Genomic DNA, 17,285 nt, shown 5'->3' on the forward strand with positions numbered 1-17,285 from the left:
CAATGTTATTACCATAGGAGTGCCTCAACTTGTTGTCAACATATTTTTCAATAATTTACCAGTAGGTGTTGAATGCGTGGAGGTTACTGCATAAAGTAGTGTGCAAAACATTTCAACTGCACCATCTGTCAGTCTTCTGTATCCACTTCATCCAGAGTGGTGATGGGATAGAGGACTGGTGCCTCTGCCCAGTGGCCAATGGACATTTGCATTGGGGTTTTTAAATAAGGCTCCATTTAGACTGATCTGATGTCTAAATGTGGAAGAGCAGCTTCTTTTTCTGACAATGCTTCTCACAGTTGAGTCCAGCCACATTAAGGAGGCAGATCATTTCAGTCTTTTGTCCCTTCCTTTTGGCCAAGTTTAAAATCTTAAAACCAAATATGAAGGTTGGAATGGATACAGACCTAACAATCAAGAGCCCAACTTTTCACCGCAACCAAAACTCTGAGATACTTGGACTCTTCTGCTTCAGCCTCCAGGTGGAAACCATGGGCTGAGACTTGCAGAATCCAGGCACAAAAAAGCAAAAACTAGAGGTTTTATGCCTCTCTTGGCATAAAACCCAAGAGAGGCATCGTCCTTTACTTGATCATCTAGTAGATCCCAAGCTTTCAATAAATGGCTCTTTTGAATCACTTTATTGTCACTTTCTGTGCGTCAAAAGGAGGTGTCTGTTTTTTGTTTTTTTAAATAGATCAAACTCAAGCAAAAGGAACAAATTGTTCCAGCACCTAAAGATCCAGATTGAAATTAGTTTTTTGCTGAGTTTGCTGTTATGAGCATAAAACGGAGCGACACAAGACCTTTGCACACGTCTGTTGTTAAGACACTTCTGGAAACGAGCTGAATGCAGGTTGAACTGATCTTCCTACGCAATCAAAACAAGACTCCAGCACTTAATAACAGCGTAAACTACCAGATAAGAAGATTTGTGTGTGTCGCACTTGAAACATCTTGCAGCTTGTAAAATCTTAACACCCGGGTTAGTGTTTCTCGTGCAAACACGCACCTGCCGGCACATGAGAATCCAGAAGCACTAATTAACAATAAACGTCCTTCCGCCGAGATGCTGTTTATCTGGAGTGATGCCAGAGTCACTGCTGCAACACGAGCCAGATTCAGCACAGGGGAAGATATGCAAAGGAACAAACTGAGAGGAGGTTCAAATAAGGAGGGAGTACATGGATGGAGGTAGAGGTTAAAGCGATTATGAGAGGAGGAGGAGGAAATGAACAATGTGACGGAAGCTGGTTGGCCCCCTGTCCTGTACATATAGTCGAATTCTTTGTGTCCCCCGGAGGGGACGAGGATTGACCTGGCCCAGTCCGAACGCTGCCAGGAGGATTGGATGATCCTGCTTAGGCAGAGCGTGCTGTGAAGCAAGCTAATGAGAGGCCTGTGTGTACGAGGGGCTCCAAGTTCAGACACACAGGGCAATCTGCCCAGTGATGCTGGGACACATGTGACCCCGTCAGACCTATGGCCTGGATTACTGTTACCACCACCACCCTGTGAAGAGCCTGCGCGTTTCTGAGCCACGTTTCCAGGGGTGAGGGGGGAAAAAAGAGGAAAAAAACAAGTTGCTTGTCCCTGTACGGTGTTCAACATTTTGAACGAGCTCAGCCAGCCGTGCACTTTTAATCTGCTTCATCCTAAACATCAGCACTTTTAACAATTACAAAAATCCCAAAGTCATTTCTGAAGCTAACGGAGGGTGGGGGAGGCAGGGGAGTAAATTAGTTCTTGAGCTAACCCCAGCATATTTACAAGAGCGCTTTATAGCTGTTATGATGTTGATGAATGTGCGCCGCCTCGGCCAAATAAACTTATAATCGAGCGATAAAATAATGAATGAATTCCTCCTGGAACAACAATCTGTGACGGGTGCCAATAACCTCACCTCTCCTCTGGGTGTGTGTGCGTGTGTGTGTGTGTGTGTGTGTTCACATCTGCCGTACCTTGTTTAGCATCTTTCCCAAGTGCCTTTAGTGCACACTTGTGCATGCAACTAAAAAGACCACACACTTTCTACATGTGTCCAACAGAGACTGGAGCAGAGTTTGAGCCTCTCAAAGAGATTGGTGTATTTTATGGAGCTTTTATGTGAAAGACAAACACAAAGTGATGCATAATTAGGAAGTGAGAGAACTAGAATATGTGTGGAGTGAATATTTATTTCTAGCCCTCAATCTGACAACCCAAAATAAAATTTTGTGCAGTCAACTTCCTGACTTTTCTCGGAAGATTAAAGTCAGAATTCTGAGAAGAAAAGAATAATCTGACCTTACTTTACTGTTTGGCAACAAGAATCAATTGGAAATTTATTTTTTAGATCCTCAAGACTGCATTTGTTGTGAATTGGCACTATAAATAAATGAACTCAATTGAATTGAATTCTAAAAATAGAAGCATATTGTGTGTCGGGTGGCCCAGTCAAAGTCCAGACCTAAATCAAATTAAGAATCAGTGGTGAGATCTGAAAAGCGATGTCCACAGATAATTTCCCTTCAGTTTGAATGAGCTTTAACTGTTTTGCAAAGGCGAATGCAACATTTTCCACTTTTTATTAGTCTCTCACATAAAAGCCAAATAAAACACATTAAAGTTTGTAGCTTTAATGCAACAAAATGTCCCCCTCAAGGCGTACTTTTGCAAGACATGTGAAACCAAAACACATCTATGTCTTTCACATGTATTTTCACCTGACAAAAAGCATACCTGTCCGTCCCGCCTGCCCCGCAACACCCAAAGAAAAGAAGAAACAACGGGGGGAAAAAGGGATTTCAGCCTCTGGCTGGACTTGGCTGCTCTCCTTTTCCTCCTTCTTCCCCTGGCCTTTCTATCCTGCCACATCAGCTGAAACTTCTTTTCACAGCTCCTGTTGCTCTCAGCTCGTAAACTCATGCACACTCCTCTTTTTCACCAAAAGGGGGGGAAAAAAAGGTAGGGGGAGACGGAGTCTGGGTTAACAGGCAGCTTGTGCAATGTGGTTCTTATTATTTTAGTCCCTTTCTTTCTCCGACTCTCACACTTAAAGAAAAAAAAAAAAACAACAACTAGCTAGTAGATGTCTAATTAAATCCCCTAAGGAGATTAGCTGCAGGCACTTCTTCTTAGTTACAGTGTGGATGAATACATAATTCAGAGATGGGTGGATTCCATGCGGGTGAGAACGGGCGTGGAGTTTCGGGTGTTAGAAAGACGCACCACAGACATGACATCCTGTTTGACCCACTAATACGTCCTCCACTGGCAGCATTCTCTCCCAAAATGCCCTCACCACCAAGATATTTCCTGTTTCCTTTCATCTCCTTATTATATTTCTCTTTTTAGTTGGAACACTTAGCCTAGTTAAAGCTGGCCTTTTATACGGCGCCAATTAGTTGCTGATTAATGAATTATTAAGAAGCAAGTGAGTGGATGAGGGGGGGGGGGGGGGGGGGGATTAAAATTTAATGTGGATCTTAAGGGGAATAGTTGTATTACAAGCCACCGCAAGCACGGAGCGAGGAGACGCCCACCCTCAGCAAGCGTTTACAATAATCCACAGCCGTTTACTAAAGTATGGAAAGAGAGAGAGGAAAAAAAACCGAAAGAGAAAGCAGATGCTGAAATTAAACTGGAAAAAAGGCCAAAGAAACGTCAGAACTCCATATGCCGTGATCAGAGAAAGCCAAAATCCTCTTGGATTTTCTTCGCATTCTCCGTGCGCAGCTCTGGGTTTGTGGGGGGGTCACCTTCCACCCCGGCGACCGCTCCGTCATTACACCACCACTACACCCTGCCCAAACTCCAGAGCTGTAATGTAAGATTCGATCTTTCATTAGGGCGGCCGTGTAAGACCAATAATGGGAGATGCTGAGATAAGGATAATGTATGTCCGAGCTCCGGGTGTTGGAGAGCTGGGGGTCTTCCCAAGGTGATCGTTCCGGTTCAGTTCCCTCTTCCTCCAGCAGAAACTGTATTGGCACTTGAGACTTAACTGCTATTGATTTACTTAGGGTTAGGACTATCTCTGCCTCCTCTGTGCTCCCTCTTCTGTTTTCCCTTTTCTCTGTTTATGGTTCTCCCTGAACACCTCTGTCTCTTTCCCTTTCAGTCAGGCTGCAGTAATTTCAGTGGGGGTCAATAAAAGGGTGGATGCAGCACTCTATGACCCTAATCTAAAGTTTACAGCTGACGCTATCGACCTGGCGGATGATGTCGTGCGCTAAATCTGATGTCACGGTATCCATTGCATTCCCTCCATTATCATGGATGTCCAAGAACATCTTTCTGTTTTATGACTATTTCCAGCCATTGTCTCATCTATTTTAAAAAGATGATGATATTTAGACATTTCTAGCAGGTATTTATTTAAGCTAAACAAAGACAATGAAAGTCAAACTTGGTTAGACCATGTTTAGAAATCAACAGATGCCTTTACGTCGTTGGCTTTGCACTTTTCCAAAACATTTTCTTGTTTTTATGTCTTTTCAACTAAGTTTTAGCGCAAGGCATTGCGTGATTGTGAAATAATCTCAGTTTTCTATAGTTGGGTAGTAAGCCTGAAATACTGAGATGTCAAGCAGTTTTTGAATGTATTTTTACAATAGGCTACGTTTATCGAAAATGTTGCTAAAACTTCATATTTCCCCTATATAACTTGTTACCAATAACGTGGTAATAATGTATTAAACGAGAATAGGTTCTTTTGTACGAGTATGTGAAATCCAAAAGGTGCTTTTTTGTCAAAATGTCATGAAGAACGCAAACAAACACATACAATTATAATGATTTTGATTTTCCTTCGTCTTGTAAACAGCAACTGCATCACCAAAGGAGTTGTTTTTGCAAAAGTTAACTAAAAATTCAAAAACTGCTTCAAACTAAATCAGGCAATACAAGTTGCCTTTTTTAGAAACAATCTGCTTTTCTCCTCATGTCTTATGGTCTCATTACTGCTGTGTAGAATATCATTATTTTTCAATAGTGACTCCTACAGTTGAGGAGTAGAGTTACCCAAAGAGTAGAGTGCAATGACATCATATTTCCTTCAAGATGTGACAAATGCACCAGAATATTCCTACTGTGGTTCATTTTTGACTATTTTTTTAATTTTTTGTCTCTAAAACCTATAAAAATATCTAAGCAAAAATAGAAATAAACATATAGGCAGTGGTTAAGGGTAAAGGTATTAAATGGAAGTAGGTTGAGAAGAAATGGCAACGTGACCCGGAGCTGTTTTAATTCCTAACATGAGGATTTATTTATCATACATTGCAGTGTGAGGGTATTGCAGCCACAGATGGCTCTCTTTCCTGCGTCACCTCTCTCGTCCCCAACACATTTTTTGTTTGCATCATTGACTGCTGCAGCACCGTAATTAGTAGCTGGATGTGACACATGTTTCCAATTTGCTACGTCTGGTCATTGCACCGAAGGGAGGGAATGACAGAGCGAAGAAAGGACAGAGACAGACGGAAACCGACAGAAGGAGAGAGAACACAGAGATGGGGAAGCGTGAAGAGAGCACAGGAGGATGAGTGAGGTGGTAAAAAAAAAGAAAAAAAAAAGATGGAAGATAAGGTGGAGGCAGGCTGCAGGTGGACGGTCCGCACTTCAAAGCTGCGTATTGAGAAAAGGTCCGGAGGTTAACAATGTGACAGTCCATTTGCTTCTCAAGGCAACATGTGACCCAAAAGGGAACTCGCTCCGCCACCTGATTGATACAGGCTACTGCTCCTGCTTGCTCTTTGCCTCATTTCAGGGCTAAAAAAAACCCACAGATGTGTGTGTGGGCTCCGGGAGCTTATCGCTGGAAGATGCACACTATTTAAACAAGCAGCGGCTCTCAACATATTTCAGCCCTGAGCAAAAAGCTATTTCGCCCCGGGGTTAGCCGAAACTAAAGTACAGCTCTTGTCAAGTAGGCAGCAAGGAAGAAACAAGCACATGAAAGTATGTAAAAGCACCAAGAAAATAAACTCACAGAATGACTAAGCTGATTAACTATGAATAGTAAGCTCCATGAATAAGCCCCATAGTCTACAATAGGCTTTGTACTTTGAATATATGAGTGAGTAAATCTGCAGGAATGACTGCGGAGTCAGGCGTCTAATTGCCAGCCGGGCCCGTCCGCTGAGCCCTGACATCCACCCAACGCTAAACTCCATTTGGAGACAATGGCGTGGAATCACCTGTGAGGCCTCAAAAAGCCAAAGCTCTTTGCTTCCTCAGTGGAAATTACCCTCCCGTGTCCAGCTCTTACACTCCCCTGTTGGGCGAATCCACCCACTGCTGACAAAAAGCCCTCATTAAGGGCTCCGTGCCTCACTCCACAGCGGGGGCCCACGCACGGCCGCCTCTGTGAGGAGAGGAGGTGGTGGAGCTCGGGGCAGGCCGTGGCCTACAGCATGTGAAAACCTGTTAGTCCCCCTGAAACAAAACAAAAAAAAAAAACAGAAAGCGCCTCTGGCATGGGTGTGAGCTGAGGATGGTTTTGGGGGATTGCCATCGCTGTCTTTCCACAATGAGGTGTGTAATGTAGGCACATTCACCAGGAACACGAGCTATTCAAGACCAGCGTTCCATGCTGGCAGTTTTTCATCAAGCTGGAAAATATCTGTACTCTAATTTATTCCCAATTTCACCTCCACACAAGCAGCCACCACCACAGCCTCCTCCTCTCCTCCTCCACCTCCTTCCAGGCCCAGCCACCACTCAGACAAATTGGCAGAGCTGCGAGGTAAAGTGGTGTCGGCCGTTAAGGCTGGACAGAGGAGAGGTGTTTAAAATGGCATTTCCTCAGTCTATAATGCCTAACACCTCCACCAGAGGACATGGAGGGGGGACACAAATGAGGGACGCAAACACAAGTGGCCAAGTGGGCAATGTATGGTGATTTAGAGCCGCACCAGCGATCAACCTGAGCTCTAATCAAGGTCAGCCAGCAGCAGCAATTACAGCGTTATACAAGAGTCTTTATAGCTGCAGTTCCCAGGGATTTTTCCAACACTGGTGCCACCAACTAAGAGGGAGAGAACCCAACCCTCCAAATATCAAGCACTTTTATGTGCATATGTGTTTTGGGATACATTTTTTCACTCCTCTCCCCTTTTTGTGGAGAATGTTGTTGCTTATTTTTGCTTTAATTACCATAAAGGTCATAAAGATATATTTGTTTTGTCATTAAGGCATTCTTCAGGTTTAAAATCCAGAAAGAGTCAGAGTGACCAGACTCTCCTTCAGGCACATGGAGCAAAAAAAAGTACAATAAAATAAAATCCAACCCTCCCCCACCTGTTGCTAAGGTCAGATGACTGAAACTAAAACTTTTCCTTTTTCAAAAACAGACAAATTTGGCTGCTCAGAAAAGTTTACACCAGTAAAAATTACGGCAACACTTTGTGCAAAACTACTCAACTTACTACAAGCAGAGTGTCTGTAAAGCAGCGGACTGCAGGCTAGCCGTCAGAGCAGATAGCTTGTCTAATTAACAAGCTAATCTCAAGTTGTTCTCGTTTCCCTCTATAGTCATGTGCTTGTCTTGGAAGTGACACCCAGTTTGATTGGATTTTAGCTGCAAATAATTACACCAGTGTGATTTACTAGTAGCAGCGCAACCTGATAACAATATTTCTCTCCGTCTGACAAACTCAAACACTTTGTAAGTGTAACAGAGCTTGCATGGTCCTATGTGTGACACAGGTTAAATATAAACCATTCAAAGTGCTCATGAACTACTTACACCTACAACTTTCACTACACTTCATGTGCATGATAGTCATACTGAGTATTGAACTCGGAGGGGATCAACATTTCCAGTCATAATTACAACTTGAAGGATAGTTATTAGCATATTTTCATCCAGGAATTTGGAAAGTCTGACTTCAGATTACAGAGAACACATCATAAAGAGCATAATGGTAAAAATGTGTTAAATATTAAATATTCTGCAAAAAAAAAATGAAAACGAAAAACATCCACATACCTACTTAATTTAATGGGAGTTTGATCTATTTTTTTTTCTTTTGCTTTACCCTTTGAAATGTTATAACACTGGAAGAAATAAATAGTTTATCAATATCTGATCATTTTCTGTTTGAAATAAGATTGTTTTGTTGTGCCACCCAACGGCTGTCAGTGTCCACCCCGTTGACAACTTCCTAGAGCCGCCTCTGCTTCCCAGGAGAAAGAACCTGCATCAGATTCCCAGTGATGGCCGTTTAGAGCAGACTGGTGTCTGAAGCTTATAACAAAACACAAACCGCTTTTAAAAGGTTTATTTGATAACGAGGTGACTGTTCAGGTTAACACGGAGCAGAGCTTGAAGAAGGCCTGCTCTCTAACTTTATCGTGCATGTCATGTTGCATTACTAAGCTCCTCAGGAGTTTGTGAAATCCGCCTCGCAGCCAGAGTTCCATAAATTCAAGCATGCTTTTTGAAGGAATTCACTTTTTTTAAAATTAAAACTTTGAGCTCAGACCGGCTGTTTAGTCGGCGGCAGTCTTACCTTTCGTTCATGGAATTCCAGTAGATGGGCTCCATGTTGCTGGCGGTGGTTCCCAGTAAATCCAGTAGGAATACCAGCAGGACCCACAATCCATTCCCGCTCCTTCGACACGCCATCTCAACCCTGACACCCAGCATGTGCGGCCCCATCGAAAAGAAAGCAACAATAATCGCCGGAGAGGCTCGCAGAGCTGCTTTTTTTTTAAAAAAAATGTGTCTTCCTTTTTTTGCAGCTAGTCGCTTTAAAACAATGGATCAACCGATCAGGATTAAAGGCATAAAGAGTTAAAGTGGGATTAAAAAGCCAGCCACGCAAAACCACATGGATCCGAAATGCTGAATGCTGGAGGAGAAACTTGTTCAATCCGTGCGTCCTGATCTCCAAATCGACAGGTTCTTCTGCGCACTATTTCAGAGCCATTCCCATGACTTCCCCATTAATTTCTCACCAGAAACAGTTTCTTTTTTTAAAAAAAAAAAACCCACACACACTAGGGCTCAAGCAGATCTCCACTGAATTGGATATTTTAATAGATTATCGCCTCCAGAAAGCAGATTCTGAAGCCTTTTCTGTGCGCCCTAATTGTCTGTTTTCCTCGCTGAACAACGTTCCCTTGTTCTCTTTGGCTCTCTCTGTCTGATTTCTCTCCCATTACCTTGTTCTCTCACGTCCGAGCATATCTGGCTCCGCTGAATTTAAATATGGTCACTTTGTTTAGGAGACGAAGACAAAAGAGTAATAAAAACAGCTGGGAATGTGTTTAAAATGAGAAAGATGCCACTTGTATCCACAGCTCCATCCTCATACCAAAAAAAAGACGTGTTGATGCTCAGGGAGTCAAGTACAATCCTTTCTCTCTTTTTTGCCAGAAAATGCAGAGGCAGTAAATCCACAAAATATGTTCGTTTCAAGAGAAAGAAAAACAAAGGAAACCAAGATCCAGCTCGAAAATTAATCCGAGAGCAAATTCAGAGGACAAAAAAACTGACACGAACAAGCCAAAGAGCTAGAAAAGCGAGTCCCTCCTAACGATGCCACACACAGGCCGGCGTGAAACTTGTGAAGTGGTGAAGAAAAATAAAGATGCGACTCAGTGGACATCGGTCCCGCCTGGAAACGGACGTCTTTCCGACGGAGCGCAGAAACGAAACGGCCCGAGGAGCGCGCTCCGTGCAGTTATCTCATCCGTCTGTGCGCCTCAAAATCCCACCGGTTTGACTCGCCCTAATGCTCGCAGCGCACTGACAGAGCGACTGGCTTGTTTGAGAGGAGGCGGAGGATGAGGAGGGGAAAAGGGGACGTGGATGAATGGAAAAAAATCCCCATCCTCCGACTGGCAAGGCAGGGCGCACGGACGGAGCGCAATTCTTCCAGGCTCTCCGTGGAGAGGGGAGGAGAGCGGACCTCCTATTCTCCTCCTCCTTTTTAGTTTCAGGAGTGGGAAGGAGGGGGGGCAGTCTCGGACCTCTGGACTCCCAGGCGCTGTATTCTGCCTTCTTTCAGACACTAAAGAACTCCCCCCCCGTAGTACGCACAAGCACACACAGACACACACATCGCTTTTCGAGGCTCACCAATCTGCTGAGCAATCTGACTGAAGAGTAAGAGCGCCCTCAGTGCACTCGCAGGGCATCACATGGAGGGTTTCACTGGGAAAGATGAGCCCAGATGCAGGTTCAGAAGGACACCATGCCAGCTTGACATCCTATATGAGCTCTAAATGTGTTTCAGAGAACAGGATCCCAAGTGGACCAGTTACTGGAGAGTCATTTCGATTGGGTTTCAATTAATTTCAGGAGAAAAAAAATTGCATCATGATGGAAAGATCTAGGTGTAGCCCTGTCTAAACAGGGAGAACCTGCATGTTTCAGGATGCAGAGGAGCCTCTCCATCCTGCAGCAGCAGCAGCAAGGTGATGAGCTGGGTGACAGGATCTGCCGAGGACCACACACACACACACACACTCCCACACACACACACCTCTGTTTACTCTGAGCCCCCCTGTCTCACCGCTAATACCATTTCACACACTAACACACGAGACACGGGAGGACTCTCAAAGCTGTGGCTGCACTGCCCCCATGTGGTAGTTAGTGTGCATGAACACAGATGTTTCATTTGATGCATGCTTCACGCGTCTGAATGATTTCAGCATTTTTGTTTAAATTTGTGGAATAAAATGTGAAATATGCGGAAGCTGCAGTTCACTGACTTGCTTTTTTTTTTTTAGATTTCTGGCATAAAATCACTTTTATATGAGTGCTGATAGTTTTATGTTGGCAACTTTTCAGAATTTGCCCTTAATTTCTTATTTATTTTCATGATTTCACTAAATATTAGAGCAGCAGTAGCGTTATGTGGCTCTGGGTAACAGTAGGAATATTACTGCTTGTTAAATCTTTACCTATTCTGTTTGTTAGCTGAACTAACCAGTAAAAACTTTTTAATAAAAATACCTAATTTTATATGATCATACCTTCATTTTTTAAAAATATTTATCCTAAATTCTTACACCACTGAACCCTCCATGCAGCATCAGAGAATGTAGTAATTTGAGGGCTTGTCTGGGATTTGAACCCAGAACGTCTCGTACCCAAAGACTTTACCAACCACTACTTTGAAGCAAATCCCATGATTTTATGTTCCAAAACCTTGAAATAAAACTATCCAGGCCTCATTTGGCTTTATTTTTTTTACCAGTTTGTCACATTAAAGCCACACAAATCAGTGTAATTTATTGGGATATTAAGCAACGAAGCAACATAAAGTAGTGCATAATTGTGAAGTGTGAGGAAAACAATACATGGCTTTCAACTTTTTTTTCTTATTTTTAATTAACATGACTATGTCGTCACTCATCTTAGGGTATGATTTTGGTTTCTGTTTCACATTGGTTTTGGCTGATCAGATTAATAGCACAATGATTTAATTGTGATTACAATTTAATTTTAAACAGTTTATTTTCACACTATTTTTTTCCTGCACACATCTTCATCTGAATTGTAACAATTTGGGAACTCGTCCTGGATTTGGAACCAACCAGTTTTTGAAGGAAGAAATTTAACTATTTGGGGGCTTATCAGGGATTTGGGACCTTAACCTAGCTTAAAAGCCTCCAGTATTATAATCCCAATGTTTTTCAGATTTTTCTTTGATGTAACACTTTTACAAAAATTCACATATTTCCTGCCTTTATGCCACTTTATCTCCAGGATATCAAGGTATGTAGCATTTCTGGGGGTTAGTCCGGGATTTGACACCCAGACATCTCACACCCTAAAAACAAAAATCATATCCATAAACTAATGCAGATTGACCTTACCTTTGCTTGACACTGCTCACTGCAAAACATAAGGCTTTACCAGGTTGACCAAAGCAAAATTGATAGATATTTTCTATCACTTCATCTCCGAGACAAAACATCAAGAAATGTATTAGAGTTAGAAACCAGGATTTTGTGCTTCCACAAATGAAAATCGCTTGACATTAAACTTTTTCACATTTTGTGATGCTACAATCACTATCTTCAGTGCACATCAATGTGATTTTATGTGTCAGAAAAGCTAGACTGATACATCATTCACACAACTTCATTACCATGACAACATCAGGAAACGTAACAATTTGGGGGCTCGTCTAAGATTTAGCAAGTGGGAGCTGACCTTTGCCAACCACCACTTGAAAGCAAATCAGCCGATTTTATGCAATGAAATCTTGACTGTATAATTAAATTTTAACAGCCTGTAATTTCTTATAACATTTAGTTGCAATGACATTATAAAAAGTGATTGAAAAGTTCTTGAATTTGATTCTTGGAAGGCTGATTCCCACTCCTGCAGGTACTCCATTTATCGGGTGATCCACGGGATCCCTGAGTTACAGCTCAGCACAACACAACTCCATCTACCCACCGAGCGAAGGGGAAACAAGCAGAGGAAAGGCCTCTTCATATTTGTCACTTAAAATTCCCTTTTACATTAGCTGAAAAGGGGGAAGAGCTGGTCTCACCATCAACACCTCCTGCTGCTCTTGCACAGCCCGGGAGACGAAAGTGCAGCATTACTGGAGAGTTGTGAATAAAAGAAAGGTACAGCTGGAGCTGTCGTGCTCAAGAGTATCGCTGCAAATGAGTGATCACAAATCAGAGTCTGCAGGCTGGAGGATCACTGCAGCCAGCAGAACAGAATGTAATTGCTTGCTTAGAGAAACAAGAAGCAAACACGGCGAGGAAGTTTCAGAAAGCAGAGAAACGCAGGGGGAGAAAATAGAGCAGACGTGTTGCTGTTTGTGTTCAGTTGCCCTCTGGAAAACCTTGGCAGGGCTGCTGACAGAGCTAAATGTAGCAGAGGAAGATAGACCGGTTTAAAGACAACAACAGCAGTTCAGAGGTGGAGCTGGCATGAAAAACAAACCTCCCGCTCTGTCTGGGAATCTGACTGTGTGGGAAAACCGGCTGACCCCGTGTGTCTTGCCGCCTTGCTGGTTGTACCTGAACGGGTTGACGTGTGAGAGGAAGATGTCGCTCACACACTGCTGGTATGCCGGCCGGTTTATTAGTGCTCATTTATTCAGGCCGACCTCATTCACTGCACTGACCTTCAACTCTTTTTCATAACCGCATCCCTGCTCTCTTTCTCTCCCCCGTCCCTGGTGACTCTGGCTGCAGTCTGCTCCAGCTGCCAGGCTTCACCACACACACATAAACCCGTTTACACAACCAGCATGTGTAGCTTAAAACCAATTACAGTAAGTGCACGGCTGATATGAAGCAGGCATTGTAAGAATTAAGGTTAAAGGCGTGCACACAAACACATCCAGACCGGCACAAAGCCCAGAGACAGGAAAACATGCACCCTGGTGGGAATGAAATTCACACCGAGGGTGGTTGGTGCAGGTTTCTGCGTGCGGATGTGGGTCGTTGTCAGGGCATGACAGCCCCCGCTCCCCTCGCAGCTGATAGATCTCAGCTGCAAGTCTTTATCCTTCAGCATCTGTCGATCCTTGTGAGCTTCCTCCTTTTCCCTGGCTCTCAAACACACACACACACACACCCCCACACACACTGTAACTACAGCATTAAAACACTCCTCTGCTGCCTGAACACACACACCTCCTGGTGCTTTCCTGTGACACAGAGCAACGGGGGCAGCGGGGGGATTAAATAAGGACAGGGAAGGGGGCCTGCGCAACATGTGATGTGCAGATCACACAGACGAAACACGCTGAGTGGATCCCAGATCCTGTGTCTTAATTTTGTTTTTACCTTGGTCACACATTTTTGTTCGTTTGCATACTTAATGTGTCATTTTTGATATTCATATTTTCTGAGACCACTACCTGTTTTTGAAAGGTGCTTTCTTCAAAAATAGCTGCTGTTTCAGTTCATTTGTCTCAATAATTGAGACCATCATCAAATTATTATTGTTTCTCAAAATAAAGTAGAAATATTTGTCTGGTTATTTACTGTAATAGGTGAATGAAGGACCCTAAGACAAAATACTTTATTGCTAAAGAGGCTGGGTCTAAACTGAGGGCTTTTTCCAAGCAAACTAAAGAAAGATTGAGTGGAAGAAAAAAAAATGTAATAGCAAAAGATGGGATTTCATTGAGTGTAAGCCATGATTATCGAAATTAACTAAACAAATGCTTGCACTATGTCACTTTTTAATTTAAATTACTGAAACAAATTAACTTTCTGATCATTTTCAGATTCATAGAGCTGTATCTGTCAAACAGATTTTGATGAATAGTTCAAGTCCTACCAGGTTTATTACAAAACACATTGTGGCTGTGTTTGCAGTCTAAGAAGCAAATCTTAGAGTGAAAAAGTTCTGTATTGTAAAGGTTAGTAGAAAGTAAAATGTTTAATATTATAATTCTACAGCTCCTAAAATCTTTTATATAAAGACTGTGGTGAAAACATAAGAGTTTGTTTGGGTGTTTTTTTACTTTAAGTTCGTGAAGCAAAATATAATCGATTCATACTTGGTATTATCAGGTGCACATATTTAATTGCTTATTCACACAAAAAGAGAAACAGCTAATCACATGGTAGCTACTTATTGCATCTAGACGTGGAGAAGTTGACTAGCTGAAGTTAAAACTGAGCTTGAAAAAATGAATGAAAGGTCAGTTAAAGACGCTATGGTTGCTAATGCCTGACTGGCTGGTTTGAGCTCTTTGCTAACTGTTGATCTACTGGGATTTCATGCAGAAATATTTATCCTGTTCATAGAAAATAGTCCAAAAAAAGAGAATATATCCAGTGAGTAACAAATATGTGGAGGAAATTTTGATTTCTGTGTTTCCAGTCAGGAACCATCTAACAATATGAATGACTTCAGTTCTGAAGGACCTACATGAGGCGCTACTGATGTTTGTAATGACTGTACAATTTACCAATGCTAGGATATAACAACATTCATCTTCAGATCGATTTTCTGTCAAAAACATGTAATAAACAGCTTTAAATTTAAAAGTATAGAACTTCTGATTGTTGTATGGATCAGGCTTTGGAGGGTTAACTCCTCTCTATGTACAATACTTGTTTAGTGACTCACAACATTAAAGACTAAACTAAGCGTTGCAGGGATGCTGGACAGACAGAATGGCCAGATAAAGTCTCTCTGCTCTGGGTGTGAAGTGAAGGCTGATGGGAAGTGACAGCTCTTGAATCTCAGCCTGACATCCCTCAGCGACAGGCTGGAGCTCCTGGATGGCTGGCCAGGAATAAAAGCGCCCGTTCTCATTGGACACCTGAGAACATGCATGCATGTTATCGCAGGGCCTGAAGTCTGTGCTGCAGCCAGGCGATAACAAATTTCACATCTCTCTGATGCCTGATCAGTTCTAACCACAGGGGCTGCAGTCACAACGTAAAGCTGAAAGGCTCTGACAGCATGAAAATGGGGCTTGTTTTGGGAATTTGTGCACGTTGCTAAAAGTTGATAGAGGCTACTGCAATGCAACAACAAACCTGTCATCTCCAGGGAATTTAGCTGCTCACCCTGCAACCGTCTACGAAGTGGACATAATCCAGAAGCTGCTTTTCTCATTTGAGAATGGCTTGTTCTATCAAAAAGGTGTTGGATGTCTGTTGAGAAAAAAAAAGCATCGATAATACAGTGAAAAAGCCTGAGACCAGGGGTGTCCAAAGTGTGGTCTGGGGGCCACTCGTGGCTCTCGAAGTGATTTTGTGCGGTCCTTACCAATAACAACAAAATAAAAATGACACAAACTTGGTTTTCCAGCTCAAAGTTGGAGCTTTAAAAAACGTATTAAAAAAATTATCTTACAAAGACAATTTCAGTATATTTTAAAAGATATACACAGATAATTTGAAATCTTCTAAAAGTGGAAGGTACAATGCAAAGCGCTCATTTCTTACCTTTTTCACTAACCATCTTTTTCACCTGAATTCAACTTCAGAAACAACATTTTGGTTCACCTATTTGATAAATGTGGCTAAATAAAACAAGGTGATTTTTGAAGAACAAGTGACCATTATCCTGTTTTTCTTGCTGGCATCATACATACAAAAATAGTTAAAAACAATCTGTATTCAGGGCTTTTTGCAGATTTATGTTTCCGATGTTCAAGGATTTGCAGCTCCTCTTTCTACAAAAATCAAACTTAATTATTTTATTAGAATATTGTGTTTATTATGCTCATTATTGTCCTGTTGAAAGGGAAACATTTTGCAACTAAAAATTAAAATACCGCATTTTCAATTAAAATGTTTTAAAAATCTACATTTTGTGGCCCTAAATTACTTTCATCTTGGCCCATGTGGTGAAAGGTTTGAACACTGCTGTTCTGAATCATCATTAATTTCTCTGCATCTTGCTTCCAAACAGCTGGACTTCCCTGTAATCTGTTAAACGCCCTTGATCAACACTTCTCTACGCTGCATATTAATGCATATTAAGACACATTTGGTGTGTTAACTATTAAAATAGGCATAAGTGTTGTCAGAAGGCCTACCGCAAAAACCAGGCGTCTGCTGTATATTAAGCATAAATATGGTATGATATACAGTACAGACCAAAAGTTTGGACACACCTTTTAATTCAATGAGTTTCCTTTATTTTCATGACTATTGACATTGTAGATTCACACTGAAGGCATCAAAACTATGAATAACACATGTGGAAATATGCACTAAGCAAAAAAGTGTAAAACAACTGAAAATACCCCTTATATTCTAGTTTCTTCAAAGTAGCAACCTTTTGCTGTGATTACTGCTTTGCACACACTCTGCATTTTCTTGATGAGCTTCAAGAGGTAGTCACCTGAAATGGTTTTCACTTCATAGGTGTGCCCTGTCAGGTTAATAAGTGGGATTTCTTGCCTTATAAATAGTCATGAAAATAAAGAAAACCCATTGAATTAGAAGGTGTGTCCAAACTTTTGGTTTGTACTGTACGTACTTGTGCGTTCAATTTGTCTTGGAAATTAAAGATCAGATCTTCGAATGTTGTCACACCTGAAATAGTGACACGTTGGAAAACCAGTGGGACAACTATCAGCACTAATATGAAAGAAATAATAGCATATTTCTCTATTTTATATAGAAACTCTTGGAAGTGCCATGAGACTGCACCTTTTATTTCCCTTTTTCATGTGCGTCGGCCATCTTGAACGTTGGTTTCCGGGGCGGGCGGCGTTTCTGTTGTAGTTCCAACTAGGAAATCCGACCCCTAGGTAGAAATCAAACCTACCAAAATCATTTGAATCTCATCTAAAGGCACTCTATCTTCTCTTTCACATTTATCTGTTAAAGGTGGT

The 17,285-nt window shown here is 42.0% G+C and overlaps 1 protein-coding gene across 1 annotated transcript in view; it reads right to left on the minus strand.

Moving 5' to 3' along the window:
* The window catches only part of efnb3b (ephrin-B3b), a 116,757-nt gene extending 106,769 nt beyond the window's left edge, over positions 1-9,988 (minus strand). The window contains exon 1 of the mRNA XM_032582578.1: positions 8,499-9,988. Within this exon, the coding sequence (XP_032438469.1) occupies positions 8,499-8,647 (149 nt within the window). The 5' untranslated portion in view covers positions 8,648-9,988. The remainder of the gene's footprint in view (positions 1-8,498) is intronic.
* Positions 9,989-17,285: the final 7,297 nt, after the last annotated feature.

The sequence above is a fragment of the Xiphophorus hellerii genome, chromosome 14 (genome assembly GCF_003331165.1).
Source record: "Xiphophorus hellerii strain 12219 chromosome 14, Xiphophorus_hellerii-4.1, whole genome shotgun sequence".
In the NCBI taxonomy this organism is placed as follows: Eukaryota; Metazoa; Chordata; class Actinopteri; order Cyprinodontiformes; family Poeciliidae; genus Xiphophorus; species Xiphophorus hellerii.